Genomic DNA, 17,479 nt, shown 5'->3' on the forward strand with positions numbered 1-17,479 from the left:
CATTTACAGATGAGGAACTGAGACAAACAGGGTTAAATGACTTACCCAGAATCACACAGCTGGTAAATGTTTATGACTGGATTTAAACTCAGATCTTCCTGACTCCAAGCCCAGTCTTTTATCCATTATTAAACATGTACTATGTACCATGCACTCGGCTAAATGCTGGAGATACAGAGAAAAGTATAGAATAACTCCTGCCACCAAGAAAATTTTATAAGAAAATAGAAATCAACATTAAGTTACTTTTCATACCAAAAACTAATCCAGGAGTTTGGGTGAATTACAATGACCCAACAGTGTTGATGTGTTACTCAAAAAGGCAAGTATAATCTGCATAAGGAAGGCTCAACTTCAAGGAATTTTAGTAGATGAGAGTCCTGTACTCTACTCTGATCTGATCACATCTGTCATACTGCCAATCAGTGAAGAAACATTTATTAAGCACTATGTCCCAGGCATTGTGAGAAGAATTTATGGATGCAAAGAAAGATGTCCTCAAGCTGATTACAATATAATGAGAGAGTCAACATGAAAACAACCAGGAACAAACAAGATAAGGTAGAGGAAAATCAGCAGAAAGAAGGTACATTTTTAGTCACCAAAACTCTTGAATAGCTTTGGTAAATTGGAGAGCATTTACCATTCAATTTGACAAAAGTTCTTAAATTAATTTCATGTGAGAATCAGTTGAAGGAACTAAAGGTATATAAGTCTGAAGAAAATTCTCAGGGAATACCAGTCTTCAAATATTTAAGGAGGCTGTGCTATGGAAGAGGGATTAGATCTATCCTTCTTGTCCCCAGAGGGCAGAGCTAGAAATAATGAGTAGAAGTTAGAGAGGCCAGTCTTGATATCAGGAAAAACTTCCTAACAATTAGATATGTCCAAAAGTGGAGTAGACTGCTGTAAGAGGAATTAGGAAGGACTTACTGCTTTGATATTAGAAAGGAGCTGTTGGTTTGGTTAGAAGAAAAATAAATAGTAGGTGTGAGGGACTGTCTCCCCTACATCTATTGAGCTCATAGTTCCTCTGGATAAAAGGACTAGGGAAACATGTCCAAAGGTACTAAAGCTAACCACATACCTCCCTTCAAGACACAAGTCCACCCACCATTTGAATGTCCAACTTTTCTCTCTTTTGTCCCAGAATTTTCCGTGATCCACTCTAATCATTACACACAATCACACAATCCAGAGTTTCCCGCCCCCAATAACCACTAATAATACATTTTGAGATTTTTGTGAGTTGCATAGAATTGCTGACAGTTGAAGAAACTCACCTATCCAAGGTTGACATTACTAAGCATTAAGTTCTTCTTATTATTTCTTTCAGATACGATGATGATGAATTCGTTGAAGATGTTACAGCAAATTTTATTATCTGGGAGATACATGAAAGAATCGATTTCAGCTATACTGTAACTATGCATAGTGTAAGTATTTTTTTCATTTGCATGTCATTAAGTATTGTTCGACTAGGTTTTTCACTTTTAAGTTTATAACATATTTTAAACATGGCTGGTAGTTTATGGTTGTAATCTCTGCTAATCAGAAGGTTGAGATTGGGAGATCATTTGAGCCCAAGAATTCTGAGGCATAGTAAATGAAGCCAATTGGCTGCATGCACCAGTTTGGCATCATTGTGCAGAGCCCCTAGGGGTATGGAAAATCATGCTGCATGAGAAGCAAACCAGTTAATAGCCCATCTACTTCTGTCCTTCTGAAAAGTATGAGAGATCCAGTCTTTAAGGGGAAAAAAATCCTTTTCTAACAAAAGTAGAACTAAGCAATTTGAGGGTAAGGAAAGGAACTATATTTTTCTGCAGCAAAGTTTCTGCTGTAGAGAAAAAGCAATGTTTTAAGATTCATTAGTCTGTTGATTAAATCTGCCAGTTCAGGAACAATAGTGAAATCTTCACTCTGCTCTGAGAAACTTTGAGTTCTAGAGTTTTTATTGGGACCTTTATCTTAGCAAATAACCAAGTGACAAACAATTCTCTTATATTAAGGTCCATCTGTACTCTTATCTAATTTGACAAACTTCTAGAATTTCTTTTAAATTCCATATGAGTTTTGTGTCTTCTTGGGCACAATATATGACAAATTATTTCTACTACCAAATTGTTGAAATGTTCAAAAGACAATAATATATTATGTCTAAAATTTACTCAGATAAATAGTGGCCAGATTCATGTTTGATTTTATGAAGGCTAGTTTGAAAAAGAAAGGGTTCTGTTTAAACTATATGAGTTGTTATTAATAAACCACTAACTGATTCACACTTCATATCTACCAGATTTCAGACCATGAAAATAGGATCATCAAGAATGCCTTATTGCTCTTTGTTTCAAATATCTCTGAAAAGGGTTTGGTATCTAAGACATGTTAAACAATTAACAGAAACTTAGAAGTTTAAAAGCCTTTCCCAATACACACAGAATCAAAGGATAATAACAGTTATCAAAAAAAGAAATTGCAAATTATAAGCAGCCATGAATCACTAATGTAAACAGATACACATCAAAATAATCCTCTAGTTTTACCTCACACCCTGCAAATTGATAAGAATGATAAACGAGAGAAAAAGTAACTGTTGGAGTAGTTGTTGGAAGATAGGCATACTAGTTCATTGTTGGCAGAGCTATGAATCTTTATGGCCATTATGGAAATCAGTTAGGAATTGAACAAGCAAAATGTCTATACTTTTGGACCCTATATACCATTACTTATACCCCCAAGGAGGCTTTTGAATAAAAGTCCCTGTACACACCAAAATTTTTATAACAATACTTTTTGTGATAACAAAGAATTAGAAATAGATACCTTCTAAACAAATTGTGGTACATGAATATACTGGAATATGACTTGCAGCAGGAAATTGTGAATATGGCTAAACAAATTGTGGTACATGAATATACTGGAATATGACTGTGTTGCAAGGAATCATGAATATGACTACAGAGAGGCATGGAAGGTCTATATTAACTGATGCAGAATGAAGTCCACAGTATCATTAAACAATATATGCAGTGATTACAGGAATGTACATGGAAATTATATCGCAAAAATATTTAAAGCTGAATGTTGAAAAATGAAAAGGAACAAGCACAGCTCAAAAGAAGAGAAATGAGGTAGCTGGTAGCACAGTAGATAGAATGAATGCTTCACTTGGAGTAAAAAAACACCTAAATTCATATCTAGCTTAGACACTTACTGATGCTTAACTGTTATGCATCCATAAGCAATAACATTATATTTATGAAGCTTGATTTCAAGTAGGAATCGATACCAACTTCAGAAATTATAACACAAAAAAAATTTAAAACTGAATGTTGAAAAACGATAAGGAACATTATGTTTGTGAAGCTTGATTCAAGTAGGTATTCATACCAAACTTCTTCTGGCTGGTACTAAATCAGATATGCCAATCAAAGATGATTAAATGCACCAAACAACATCAAGTTTAACACACACTGATCAGGGAAAATTAATGTGACTGAAATACCCAACTTGTAAATCATGTAAATCTAGTCATGGTGATATTCATAGAAAGAATGAAGGCAGTTCTCATGCCCCAGGCTTCTGTCATGTGAAAGGGAAGCTGACAATCTGGAACATCAGATGTGAGATATCAGTGAATAAATACTTTGTTACATCAAACCAATCTCTGATGTCTCTATTAGCTTTGGTTGCCCTTGAATGAACAGTGGTGAGAGCAATTGTATGAGCTATCAAATGTGTTCTAGGACAGCAAGTGAAGGTGTGACTTCAGTTTTCTTTCTCTGATAGTACCCTTTTATTGAAAGAATGATGAAAGTGAAGTGGATTAATATATTAGTCATTAACTGATGGTACATGAAATACTATTAATGCTTGCTAAGATATTTCACTCTGCAGTTGTAAAAGCTGAACAAGATGATTGAAGATATTTGGGCTAATTTAAAAAAAAACAACATAGAGCTGATATGAAATAGACATCATCTGGCCAAAATAGCCAAAATGGGCATGAAAAATGTGAAACCTATGCTTAAAGAATTGAGAGGAAAATTTGTACTACATAATCTTCAAAAATTGCAAAATTTTCATAAGCAATAGCATCATTTGTTAATTATGATTTGTTTGAAGGGATATGATGAGGGAAACACAAATATCTGGCATAGCAGCCATGTGTGGTCAGGCAAACTCATCTGCTGATGAGGTATCTCTAATATTTTCTGGTGATATAACTGTTACTCACTATTTTTCAATACTAGGCATTTTGTCTTGACTCTCCTTTGTGAATTGTACCATCTCTACTCTCTGCTGGGTCATCTCTGCTGAGTATTTCCATTTGTTTCTAGTGTTAGTGTTCCCTAAGCTTTTTACTACCATATGCTATATGTTGTGTGTGTATATATATATATATATATATATATATATATATATATATATATGCAAATATACATATATAGCTATTATGCTACTAATAATGTGTGCCCTAGAATGCCTCTTTGATCTCTCCTCCTGCTCTCTGCTACCATCTAATGGAATATAACAACTAAAGATCTTCTTCCTAGCAACTGAAAGCTAAAGCTTTTTAATGCCATATAATTTAAGGCCATGGCAATTCCATCCAAACAAACAGGTTCTAGTTTCTCTGTTTTTTAACTGTTCTTTGGATACTGGCTCAAAGTCTCTGGTCCTAGTTAAATATCTCATGTGCCATTGAAAAATTCATTTTTATCACCTGCGAAATCCTTGATTATTAGTCTGCATCCCTTCAAACCTTTTTGGGGGAATTCCAACAAAACTAACAAGGAGCTGTGTGGGGCTGGCTGTCATGCAACTTAACCTGATGTAATAGCAAAAGATCTTGGTGAATGGGATTGAAGAAGATGTGAGGGAGATTCTGCATCTTGGCCTTAACTTCTTCGTTCTAAATTCTGCCTTTATTATATATATTTCTGCCACAGGGAAACAAAATGCTGATTTTTAAAAGCTTTTTTAATGATCTATCCACAATAACAACAAAAACAAAAGCATGAAATAAATAACCTGTGGCAAATCAGCTGGGAATATACTTTTTATTCTGTTGAAAATTTACTCAATCTTCTGTATTTTCTGATTCCAGTAGTTTATGTGACAAAGATGAAATACTGAATTGCATAATCATAAGTTTCAGTCATTTGGGGGAAACTGTTTATATAGCAACAAACATCAGTTAACATAACCTGATTATTTTATGGACAATTTCAATATACTTTTGGTCAGTCAATTTGCTGAGAAGGCAATGTTAAATCTTTGATTGACAATGATATAAATGAGCACAAAAAGTGCCCAGTTCCAATTGTTGCTTCTCTTATAGTAAAAATCAAACCAAACAAATAACACTTTACCAGGTGTGGAAAAGGACTAGTCTGTGATATGTGGGTGATAGAAGATAAGGTTCCTTGCAATGGTGACTATTTTTATCCATTTTCCCAATTATTCCTTCTAATTGTACAATTCTGTAATGAAGCCTTAATTTTCAAGATCCTAGAGAGTATAGCCCTGTTGCTTCTATATCTCTGGGTCCTGTCCTTGGACTACAAATTTCCTACATATACTCAAATCATTCTGGAGAGCAACTTGAAACTTATGTCCAAAGGGATGTATAAAATTGTGAATTATCCTTTGCCCAGCAATATTAGATCTGTAGCCCAAAGGGATCAAAAAAAGAAAACAGTCTCATAGGTACAAAAATTTCTAGTAGTTCTTTTGGTGGTGGCAAAGAACTGGTAAATAAGGAGATGCCCATCATTTGGAGAATGGCTGAACAAATTCTAGTTATGTGATTGAGATGAAAAAGTTGTGCTATAAGAAATGATAAGCAAGATGCTTTCAGAAAAATCCAAAAAGACTTGTATGAACTGATGCAAAGTGAAGTGAGCAGAACTGGGGGAACTTTGCACAATAATAGCAATTTTGTAAAGTGATCAATTATGAATGATTTAGCTTTTCTCAGAAATACAGTGATCCAAGACAATTATAAATGATTCATAATGAAAAATGCTACCCACCTTCAGAGGAAGAATTGATGAAATATGAATGGAGATTGAGGCATTTTTAAACTATTGTTTCCCTTTCTTTTGCAACAAGGCTAATATGGAAATATTTTGTGGGGCTGTTCATGTATAAATTAAATTGATTGTCTTCTCAGGGGAAAGAAGTGGAAGGAAGGAAAGAATTTGGAGCTCAAATGACAATGTTTTAAAAATTCATTTAAATGTAATAAAAAATAAAATAAAATTTAAAAAATAATTTCCTAGTATAAAACATTACCCTATCCATGTGTCATTACCCTATCCTTTTGGCTAGTATTAGTTTGGGGGCCTTATATTCTTTTTTTTCAACCTTTTCATTCTTGGATGTCCATGTCTCATTTTCCAACAAATCAAAAGTATTTTCACTACACTTTATCTCCTTTGAGAGATGGCTTCCTTCCCAGGAACCCAATGCTTTGTTCGCATTAAGGACTGATCCAGGGCTACCTTCTGTTGATAGCAACCTGTGTTCTACACATTTTCTCCCTTCCAAAGTTAATTATACTGTGAAGTCTTTGAGAATAAAGACAATGTCTTCTTCACTTCATTTTATCTTCCATAGCACCTACGGTAAAGATAATGACTAAACCCATTTCTCACGTAAATTAGTTTTTTTCCAAAAAGATTTTGAGACATCCTCCGGCTTGGTTGACTCAGAAGACTGAGAGCTCAGATTCTTGATATTATTTTCTCATCACCTGAGTTAAAAGCAGCTATGAAGACCTAGAGGCAGTGAGGAAAACAATCGGGAGTCAGGGAAATGGAATGGGTTTGGAAGTTTGACTGGTAGATCACAGTGGTTAATTGACAAGGAAGTTTCCTTGACCTGAATAAAGACAAGGTATCCTCAGTACCTATTCTTGTTGAATATCCATTTGCTACGACTAGGTAGATGTCATTTTGTTAACTTTTTATTGACCTTTAAGTATCTCATTTTGTTCCAATATCAAACCTTAAATTGCTGGGGACTAGCTGAGTCAGGTCTAGTTCATAACATCATCTTGCTCAAGGTAGTTCTTGATTTGATTTGATTTGCTGGATTTAAAAAATTTATCTGTACTATATTTCATATATCAGGCCTTATTTTCCAAAATGATAGCTAACTAAAAGCAATCTCACAGCCTACTCATGCTAAAATGTTAAAATATTAATAAAAGCTAACATTTATATGGTGCTTTTTAGGTTTACAAAGCACCTTGGTAAGTATTTTCTTATTTTAACCTCATAACAACCCTGGGACCTTGTTGCTGTTATTAACACCTCCACTTTACTAATGAGTAATTTACTTTCCAGAGATAGACAGCTAGAAAAGGTCCAAGGAAGGAATTGAATTCTGGTTGTCCTAACTCTACCACCAAGCTGCTTCATTAACAACAATAACAACAGTAAAAACTTGATGATTCCCTAATGTTTTACCTCTCAGAGGAATATTTACATTTTGAAAGGGAATTCTTAGAGACATAATACTTTAACCCAAAGTACTGTGACATGCTAGTAATGGATTTATTTGGAGATAAAGTTTTTCAAGTACTATTCAAATCTCACTATATAGTCCCCTACAAACACAGCTGTTCTGGCTCATAAGGTCCTATCATAATTCCAAAATATGTGCTTTCTCTTATCTAAGCTTGATTTTTAAAAATGGATGGGACCATTGGGGTATCAGTCTCTAGGGGGCTCTTGAGGAGCATTCTAAGTCTTATTTCAGAAATGAGGATGGTGGGAAAGGATAAAAGATTGGCTGCTTTGTACAGTTATTTTTCAGGCATGTCAGGCTCTTCATTACCTACTAGGGGTTTTCTTGGCAAAGAAACTGGAGTGTTTGCCATTTCCTTCTCCGATTCATTTGCAGATGAGGAAACTGGGGCAAACAGGGTTAAATAACTTCATAGGGTCATACAGCTGGATGTCTGAAGAGTCTTCCTGACTCCAGGCCCTGTGCTCTATGTGCCTCCTAGCTGCCCTAGGATTGGTTGCAACTCCATGCAAATATGACCTTTGATGTGCAAACTACTCTCTTCTTTCCATGAAGTCAAAGCATAGCTGAAGAGTCAAGATTATCAGCTATTTGTTTTGGTCACATTATATTGTATAGCTAGCTCAATTTTTCACAGAATTGACTTTTTAAAAATTGGATTGGTAATAACCAGATGCTCATCTAAACACAGCTAATATCAAAGAATGGTTTCTCCTGGAAATTCAGTCTGAATTACATTCAGTCTGTAATGTAACTCATCTTTTTCACTTGATTTTTGGAGAGACAAAGTAGGAAAAATTAACTCTTTTTTTCCAAACATGTGAAGGATAACTCTTGATGATGATTCTGATGGCATTCCTTCCTTCTCCTAGAAAGCAAAGCCATTCTTTGATATTAGTTTTGAGATCAATGATGGAAACATTCCTCCTTACAAATTGTGCAGGTACCATAATAGTGTGGGCTAGGGCCAAGAATCTTTGATAATCTTTCAGGAAAATAAACCATCTTGATTTTGCAAATATCTTTTTAACAGGCTGGTTGCGTGAATGAAGCACAGACATGGAAGTCAATGATAAAAGAAAATAAAGACCTTCCCATAGATAAAGTCTGGGGCCCTGAAGTAAGAAAAATTAGAATTGTACATTGTTTATTAAAACTGGAATACTTGAACTTAAAGTATTATAAAATTTCTATGAGATTAAAAAACTTGATAACTAACTAGCATTATAAACACTTTTAAAGCAACAATCATATTCTTTAAAATGTTTTGCCACTTCACAGGTTATTGGGCCATATTATTATATGTTCAAAGGTAACATGGTGTCAAAGACAGAGAGCCAGACTTAGAATAAAGAAGAATCTAATCATACTGATCTACATACTGCTCCTCCACAATCTGTCTCCCATTTCTACATCTGTATAGTAGTTATCCGCCATGACTGGAAGATTTCCTGCTCACTTCCACCTCTAAGAGTCTTTTCCTGCCTTTAAATCTCAGATCAATTGCCTTCTGCAGATGTCCTCTCTCAGCCCCACCCCTGCTCCATCTATTCTGCATGTACCTGTTGGTGTGTATATTCTTTACCTCCATCAGAATGTAATTTCAATGATGGAAAGGCTATTTATTATCTGCTTGTATCCCCAAGACTTATCACAGTGCCTAGTGTGTACATAATCAGTACTTAATAAAGATTTGCCAATTAATTGATCTTTAAAGTCCTTTTGATTCTGAGATTCTCCGCTTTGTTGAACTCTGCAATATTTCAGGAAACACAGAATATTTTGAAAACACTGAGAAATTATTCCCTGAACCACAATAATACTCCTTTAGTTTAGATTTAGTCATTCACAAAAAGTAACCTATAGCACTTCACAGTTGGTCTTCACCATGAGCTAACTGCAGCCACACCTGCAGAATCAGAAGCCTTCCCCCATCCCTAGTTCCCCTTTACAATATAATAAAACATCCACAGCATAACAGGTTTTCTATGTCAAGTTTTATTATTTGTCATCTGTCATAAGTAAGTAGATCCTAAGTAGTATAGATTTAGGACTAAAGAAACTTCCAAAGTTATCTGGGTCAACTGCCTCAACATTATGGCACAACTCTTCCCAACTCGCATTCAATTTGACAAGTTTCCTCTTCAGAGGAATGTAGACTTAAGCTTCCTCCCTCACACACATATAAGGAAATGGAAACCTAAAAGTTACTTGCCCAAATTTACACAGGTAATAAGAGCAGAGGCAAGATTTTGAGATCTCTGAAGAATGTAGCACAGAATACTTTGAAATATAAGGTGGAAGAAAAAAAGTAAAAATTTTCCATTCAAGCCTTTGCCACAGAACAGTAATACATGCTGTATAAAATTATATCTCTTAATTTGTTGCTATTGTTTGAAGTAAAGGATGCTCTAACATTTGTAAATATAATCCTAACTTCAATAGATATATAAATAAATACTGTTGCTTTTTTAATTACAAGTTTTCATGTATAAGATATAACTCTCAGATCAGATTTTAGTCAAATCCATACAACAAAACAATTCTGAGACAGCTTCAAATGCTTTAAATGGCATGTGACCTATCTGTATCCTGTCCTATACCATAATGATATGATTCAGTGGAATGAAGAGGAATGATTAAGATTGCTCTCTGAATAATTTACTAACTTAATTGTTTTATATTATATATATTTGTTTCAATAATTCAGAGTTACACAATTTTATTAGTGTGAGTGATCAATATTGCAACCCCTCTAAGAGTTCAGAACGTAACATTCAGGAGATCTCCTGGACTAAAAGTCCTCATGTTACATGTTAGACTTAGGTCTAAAAGTGATCATTTTTTCCCCAACTAATTTCTGATATAGGCTTCTCTGCTGTTGCCAATGAAACAAAGATATCTAAGGCTTTGCCATGATATTTCCCTCTCTGCCCACTTTTATTCAGTCAGCAAGTTGTCAGCTGTCCGTGGTTATCACAGTTACCAAATTAAAAATTAAAAACTACAGTTACCAAATCTACAACCAGTAGTCAAATTCTTGATGGTGAGCCTGTCTACACTTAGCTTGTCAGGTAATTTTGTTCACTGCCAAGCCCATACTTGAAGTTTTCCCAGAATTGTAGAACTTGTCAGGGATTCTTCTTTTTTTGACAGTCTTCAGGAACCCAGGGTAATCTCTTTATTACGATAAAACAACAGAATAGGATTATAGTCAAGGGTGAGCTGGAGCCATATTGAACCAGCTTGTAAGAGCTTATTGGTTAATTGACAGTGTAAGCATTTACACCTTAAAAATTAACAAATGCCAATGAAAAATGTGTCCAAAAATAAATAAATACAATAAAATAAGGACCAGATTTCTTCTTTTATTGATTTCTAGACTTAATAAAGTGATGAAGAAAATATTAACAATGTCAATTAATAAAATTATACTTTATATATTAGTATATTATGTACCATCTATGTTTTTTTTCCTCCCCCAGAGATACAGTTGTTAAGCATTTACCAACACATCTCAGAATGTAGGGAAAGATTGTTAACTAAAATCAGCCAGTGACCTTAATATTTCTATTTTTTAAATCTATTTAGAATTACAGACATTGCTTTTCATTTTCCTCTGGAAAACCTGGAGACCTATCACAACCATATGAGATTATCAACTCTTCCAATAAAAATGAAATAATTTGGAAGACTCACCATATTGGCTTTTATGTGTTCCGGGTTAAGATCATTGATCCAAACTACAGGTATATGAAAATGTTTGTGTTGCAATAATTTGATAGTTTAAATTCTTGTACCAATTATAATAGCATTGGTTTTAAAAGGCCAATGAAGAAAAGAGCAATTATTTTTCCTTAGTCACAGTCATTTGTCCAAAATGAGAAAGAAAATAGGATCAATAAGGTCAAAAAAATATTTTAAGGTGAGAAAAGCTGTGAATATTTGAAGCCACAAAAAGAAATTTTGAAAAAAAAGAAACTGAGGATAGAGGTGAACTGGGGGAAAAGAAGGGGGGGAAATGGGATCCAGAGGTAGAATTCAGAGTGAAGAAGAAATACTTCTTTCTTTTGATTTTAGAAAGAAGTATGAAAAGAAAACTGGGAGTCAGGATGAAGAAAAGAAATCAACAATAAAAAGTTCAAGTTTTCCACTTAATCTCTCTACTTTCTTCTACCCTTGAATTCTATACCCTTTTTTAAAAAAAAAATATTGCTACTCATACCTTACCAAGGTCAGGAACAGTTTTACATTTTTATCTGTGAATTCTCAGGAATTCAGTATATGTTAGAGCCAGAGTAATACTTGTTGGATTGAATTGAAGGTGAGAATAAAAATATATGAGAGAAAATCTACTATTTCCTATAATGGCTTCAAATCTTCCCTGTATAGCAAGAAACAAAGAGATTTTTAAAAATTTATAATGTCCAAATGACTATCCAGATGAGTATGGAATATAGGTAATTAAAACATTTAGTCAGTCCAACTCAGTGGTGTACAATTCCTTATTTGTTTGCTTACTAATTTTTTGCAAGACAAATATTTGTTAAGTGTCTGAGGATTTGAACTCAGGTTCTCCTGAGTCTATGACTGATGCTCTCTATCCAATGTGCCATCTAGCTGTCCTTATATACAATCCCAAAATCTGATTATACAAAATGCAGCAGTACCATTTCCCCCCCCCCCAAAAAAAGCAAAATTCTTTGCCTTATTTTCCTTAAAATGCTTTCTTTCTGCAACAGAAGGATCAAGCATGTTGTGGCACACAGCATTCCTTAGGTAGGCTTAATCAGACTGAAATATAATTGGCAATAATTTAACAAAATAAAAATACGATAGAAAATAGATGTTAATATGTGGTTTTCTAAGTCAATATGCAGTCCACAAAGATTCTGATGATCCTCATTTCTATTCACATTTGATACACTGTTCTATAGCATTAGAAAATTAATCCCCAAAAGGAATGCCACAATAAGCTCTGAGATATCTATTTTTTTTTTTAAAAAAAAGAAGAACCCCTTGAAAGTTAAAAAGATGCTCATTTTAAAAAAATTGTCATACATTTTTCATAGTAAAAGAACTCTTGGAGAAATACCATACACAAACTCAAAACATTTCAATTACTATAAAGACGACATCCATGTAAGCTCCAAAGTAATAAATGATAGCCACTGTTAATGCATTAGGAATTCAGAGAAAAGAAGAAATCACTATTGCCTCCCACAACTCTTCAACCAACTCTGATCTCTTTTCTGACCTTTACTTCCTTCCACCTATCTCTAATGATCTACGGTTATCCCTTCCACACAATAAGGGTTAGGGAAAGGGTAATCCCACAATCTGAAAAACCTACATCAAATTTTTGATCCTACCTTCCTACTAAAAAAGTATGAATTATTATGTTATTGAAAGTTAAAATATGTTTATATAATACTAGACATATTTTTTTTGTATCTCTGGGTTTTTTAAACTTTTTCTGTGTTTCTCTGCTGGTCTTCACATGTTGTCTGAAGCTTCCACAAAACCCCCCTCAAAATTCCCATTTAATTTCTTATGTCAACCCTCAATAAATCTAAAACATGATGGAAAGTTTCTATGTGGATGGGATAAATATTCTCTCTGTCTCTTGAACATATTCAATGCTTTTCTGTTCTACCTCTTTGCTCATTTTCTTTGCTTTGCTTATAATATCCTTCTACACTTTCTTCTCCTGTTGAATTTTTACTGATCCTTTAAAGCCCAATTCAAATGCCTCCTCCTTTTTGAAACCTTCTCTGATCTCCACAAAAAGTAATGACCTTCCCCTCCTAATCAAGAACTGAAACTTAGATACATAAACTGGAGTTACTTTGTAAATCATTCCAATATTTACCTTTCCTAAATTATTTCTCAGACATCTTTAATCTCCTACCAACTCATGCTCAGGAATTCTCTATCCTAGAAATAGGCAAACAAAAAATCCTAACCCTTCCTTTGGGCATCGCTTCTCCCTTGAACTGTCATCTTAATTCTCCTCTCCCCTTTATTGTCAAAGTTCCAGACAGAGAAGTTGATCCTGAGAACTCCACTGCCTCACCATCTAATAATTCCCTAAATTCTTGTAATATGGCTTCCCTTCTCCACCACTCTATTGAAATATCTTTCTCCAAGCTCATTAGTGACTTTCTTACCAATAAATCCAATTGTTTTATTTCTATCCTTATCTTCTTTGATATTTCTGCAGCATTTGACAATGTGGATGAAGCCTCTACTCACTATATGCATGATAGTATATTCTCATAATTTCCTAACTATTCCTTCTCTACTTCTTTTAATAAATTATCTATCCTCAGCCTTTCTATAGGGGGACCTCCCAAGGTTTTATCTTTAGCTCTCTTCTCTTTTTATGTACATTCCCTTAATTATCACTTACGCAGAAAACATATAAATTTCTTAATCCTTAATCTCTACTCAAAATTCCTGTCCTTCATTTCTGACTAATTACATCTAGAACTTCACCTGTACTATTGGTACCTTAAAATCATTGTGTCCAAAATTAAGTTCATCATCTTAGAAGAAATACTGTTTGTCCTCCTGTCCCCATTTGCCAGTCATCCAAACCCATCACCTCATAATCATCCATAACTCTTGCTTCAAACCCATATATCCTATTAACTACCAAATCCTATATCTTTTGTATCTATCCCTTTCCCTCTGTTCTCACTGCACCTGCCATTGTCAAGTCCTAATATCTCCTAATCTTTTAAACCAAAAAGTTTAATTTCTAACTATGACAATAATTCTACTATTAATAGTTTCTCTAGGTAGCTACCATAACCAACTCTTAACAAGTGGTTTAGATATAATAAAGGCAAATTAGAACATTCTCTTAGAACAGGACTTATTAAAAGCTTTGGTTGAATTCACATGGATTGTATGAAAATTGAATATTTCAGTATGTTTTTCTTGTTTAATTTTAATTTTTTTTTAATTTGTAGTTTCTGTGAACTAACAACCACCTTTGCAATTGAGATATTTGGCATACTCCCAAGGTAAGAAATTAATATGGATTAATTGGGGAAATTATTAAAGCATATTAGATATCCTAAATATATATTAGTGAGTACAAAAAAGTAAGGGGGAGGTGAAGAAATCAAATCTATTTTTAAAAATTCTGCCTTCTCTAATTCCTATTACCAAGAATATAATTTACAATATTGCACAATGTAAAATGAATAGGAAAAAAATTTCCTTCAGAAAAAATAAACATTTGTGATTGTTAAGTATCAGTAAATACATTCTTTTTCTGAATCAAAAATTACTGATTTGGAGGACTAAGTTGGGCTAGAAAATGAACCTTATTTTTCCTTCCACTGCTAAGTACTAAAACAAACTTCTCTCACTACCTTGGATTTTTCATATTCCATATTCAGTGGTGTTCCCCTAATACCAGATTGGAATTGCCTGCTGGTAAAACCAAGGAAACACATAGTTTAGGATTGTTAAAACCAAGGAAACACATAGTTTAGGACCTTTCACTGATGCTTCAGCCCAAACTCAGTATCACAGGATCAGAAGAGTCCTAATAGGTACAGTACCTAAATGCAATAACTTCCTTTTTCCTCCCCAGGGCAAGTATTCCTTTGTTTTTTTTTTTTTTTTCTTTTTAATTTCAAACTCTATATCCAGAGCTATGAATTTCAATAGTTAAATCTTTTTATCTGTACTAATGTACCAGCCTTTGTACATTCAGAAAGTTCTGGAATGTGGAAATAATACTACATTTCTATAGTTCCATGAAGGTGCTGGGGATTCATGAGTCATTAATCTATTTAAGGACTTCTCTATTAAGGAAGGGTCAATGACTATGTTACTGACCAACAGAAGAGAATATTGGGGGCTTGATTATTAAACCCACAAAATATATTGGGGTTGTAGGTCTTCACTGCAAACTGCCTCAAAATAAGTTTTATGCTTAGGCCATCTCCAAATCAGGTATCAAAAATTTTATTACACTGCTAACAGAGGACTAATTTCCAACAGGAATTTTTAGGATTAACAAGGGGAAAGACATATCTAAATTCCTCCATTAATAAATCAGATAAGTTCCTAATAAATTAGTTAAGAGAAAGATGCCATAAGGTAGGTAAAGTTCCTAAAGAACTTCTTGCCATAAGGTGAGCCATTTTAATGAACTTGCAAAGAATAGGTGAAAAGGGTGATTAGCCCAACTCAGATAGACTCTGAGAAAGCTAGTGAGAGGGTCTTAATCACAGCAAATCAGTAACTAAGACCCTCAATCCTAGCTCAGTAAAAGAACAAATCACTCTGACAGCTTCTAGTCCCAGCTCAGAAGGCAAACTCTGGGAAACCAGGCTATTTCCTGAAAAAAAGCAGGCAAAGCTACCCTTCCAAGGGGCCCCTGTGCTCAAAGCCAAGGCTCAGACTGCATTGGAAGTTTGGGACAATGTCCCCTTTACACCAGGAACAGAGCTCAACAAAGTAAGTTTAAAAAAAAAAAAAAGAGGAAATACCAAAAGAAAAAGAACAAGAACAAGAAACATAAAAGAACCTTGACTATAGACAGTTACTATGGTAACAGGACAGATTAAAACACCAACTCAGAGGAGGACAGAAGGTCTACAGAAGAAATCTCAGCCTGATATGAATTGATCTTAAGCCCAAAGAGGCTTCTTGGAAGTGTTCATAAGACTTTAAAAGTCAAATAAGAGAGGTAGACAAAAAAATGAGAAAGGATATGAGAGATGTGCATGAGAGAATCAACAGCTTGGAAAAGGAAGGAAAAAAAATTGTCTGAAGAAAATAACTCCTTAAAAAGTAGAATTAACCAAATGAAAAAAAAGATACAAAAACTAACTGAAGAAAACCACACATTAAAAACAGATTAAGTCAAACGAAAGCTAATGATTCTATGAGACACCAAGAATCGGTCAAACTAAAAAGAATGAAAAAAAATGGAAGAAAATGTGAAATATCTCATTGGAAAAAAGTTGACATGGAAAATAGATCCAGAAGAGACAATTTAAAAATTATTGGACTACCTGAAGGCCATGACCAAAAAAAAAAGCCTGGATACCATTCTCTAAGAGATTAAGTAAAACTGCCTCAATATTCTAGAAATAGAGGGGTAAATACTAATTGAAAGAATCTATTGTTCACCTTTAGAAAGAGATCCCACAAAAAAAAAAAAAACCCCAAGGAACATTGTTGAGAAACTCTAGAACTACAGTGTCAAGGAAAAAATACTGCAATCTGCCTAATAAAAACAATTCAAATATCAAGGAGCAATAGTCACAATTACCTAGGATTTGGCAGCTTCTACAATAAAGGCCCAGAGGGCCTGGAATAAGATATTAAGGGGTAGGAAAAGGGAAAAAGAGGAAAGGGGAGAAAAAATGGGACAGTTCACATTTCATTGGAACAAACAACCTAATATAATTGATGGGGGAAAGAAAAAGGGATGAGCATTATTTGATGCTTGATCTCATCAGTTTTGGCTCTTACAGGAAATAACTTAATCATTCAATTGGGTATAGAAATTTATCTAATATTATGAAGAAGTAGCAAGGAGAAAGAGGAAAGCAAAGGGAGGATAGGAAGAAGGGAGAGCAGAAACATTAGGTGAAAAGATAGCAGGAGCAGTGGAAGGAGTGATAGGAGATAAGGTAGTGGATGGAATGGATTAAAAAAAAACACAACTAAGATTGGGGTGGAAAGGGAAAACAAAAGTAAAATATTCAGGGGAAAAAACAGGAGGAGGGAAAAACAGAGTTGGTAACTGTGAATGTGAATGGGATGAACTTTCCCATTAAATGGCAACTAATAGCACAATAGATTAAAAAGCAGAACCATACAATATGTTGTTTACAAGAAACACATTTGACACAGACAAACACATTTACAGAGTAAAGGTATAAAGGCTGGAAAAGAATTATGC

At 34.2% G+C, this 17,479-nt stretch overlaps 1 protein-coding gene across 8 annotated transcripts in view; it reads left to right on the plus strand.

Moving 5' to 3' along the window:
• Positions 1 to 17,479, plus strand: part of CATSPERE (catsper channel auxiliary subunit epsilon) — a 183,207-nt gene that overhangs the window by 146,235 nt on the left and 19,493 nt on the right. For 7 of the 8 annotated variants that reach the window (XM_031966983.1, XM_031966978.1, XM_031966977.1 and 4 more), the window contains 4 exons: positions 1,337 to 1,436; positions 8,576 to 8,662; positions 11,134 to 11,291; positions 14,520 to 14,573. In XM_031966983.1, the coding sequence (XP_031822843.1) occupies positions 1,337 to 1,436; positions 8,576 to 8,662; positions 11,134 to 11,291; positions 14,520 to 14,573 (399 nt within the window). Of the gene's footprint in view, positions 1 to 1,336; positions 1,437 to 8,575; positions 8,663 to 11,133; positions 11,292 to 14,519; positions 14,574 to 17,479 lie in introns of those variants that run through there. The other variant, XM_031966982.1, reaches the window with a different exon arrangement.

Source organism: Sarcophilus harrisii, chromosome 4, assembly GCF_902635505.1.
Source record: "Sarcophilus harrisii chromosome 4, mSarHar1.11, whole genome shotgun sequence".
Taxonomy (NCBI): Eukaryota; Metazoa; Chordata; class Mammalia; order Dasyuromorphia; family Dasyuridae; genus Sarcophilus; species Sarcophilus harrisii.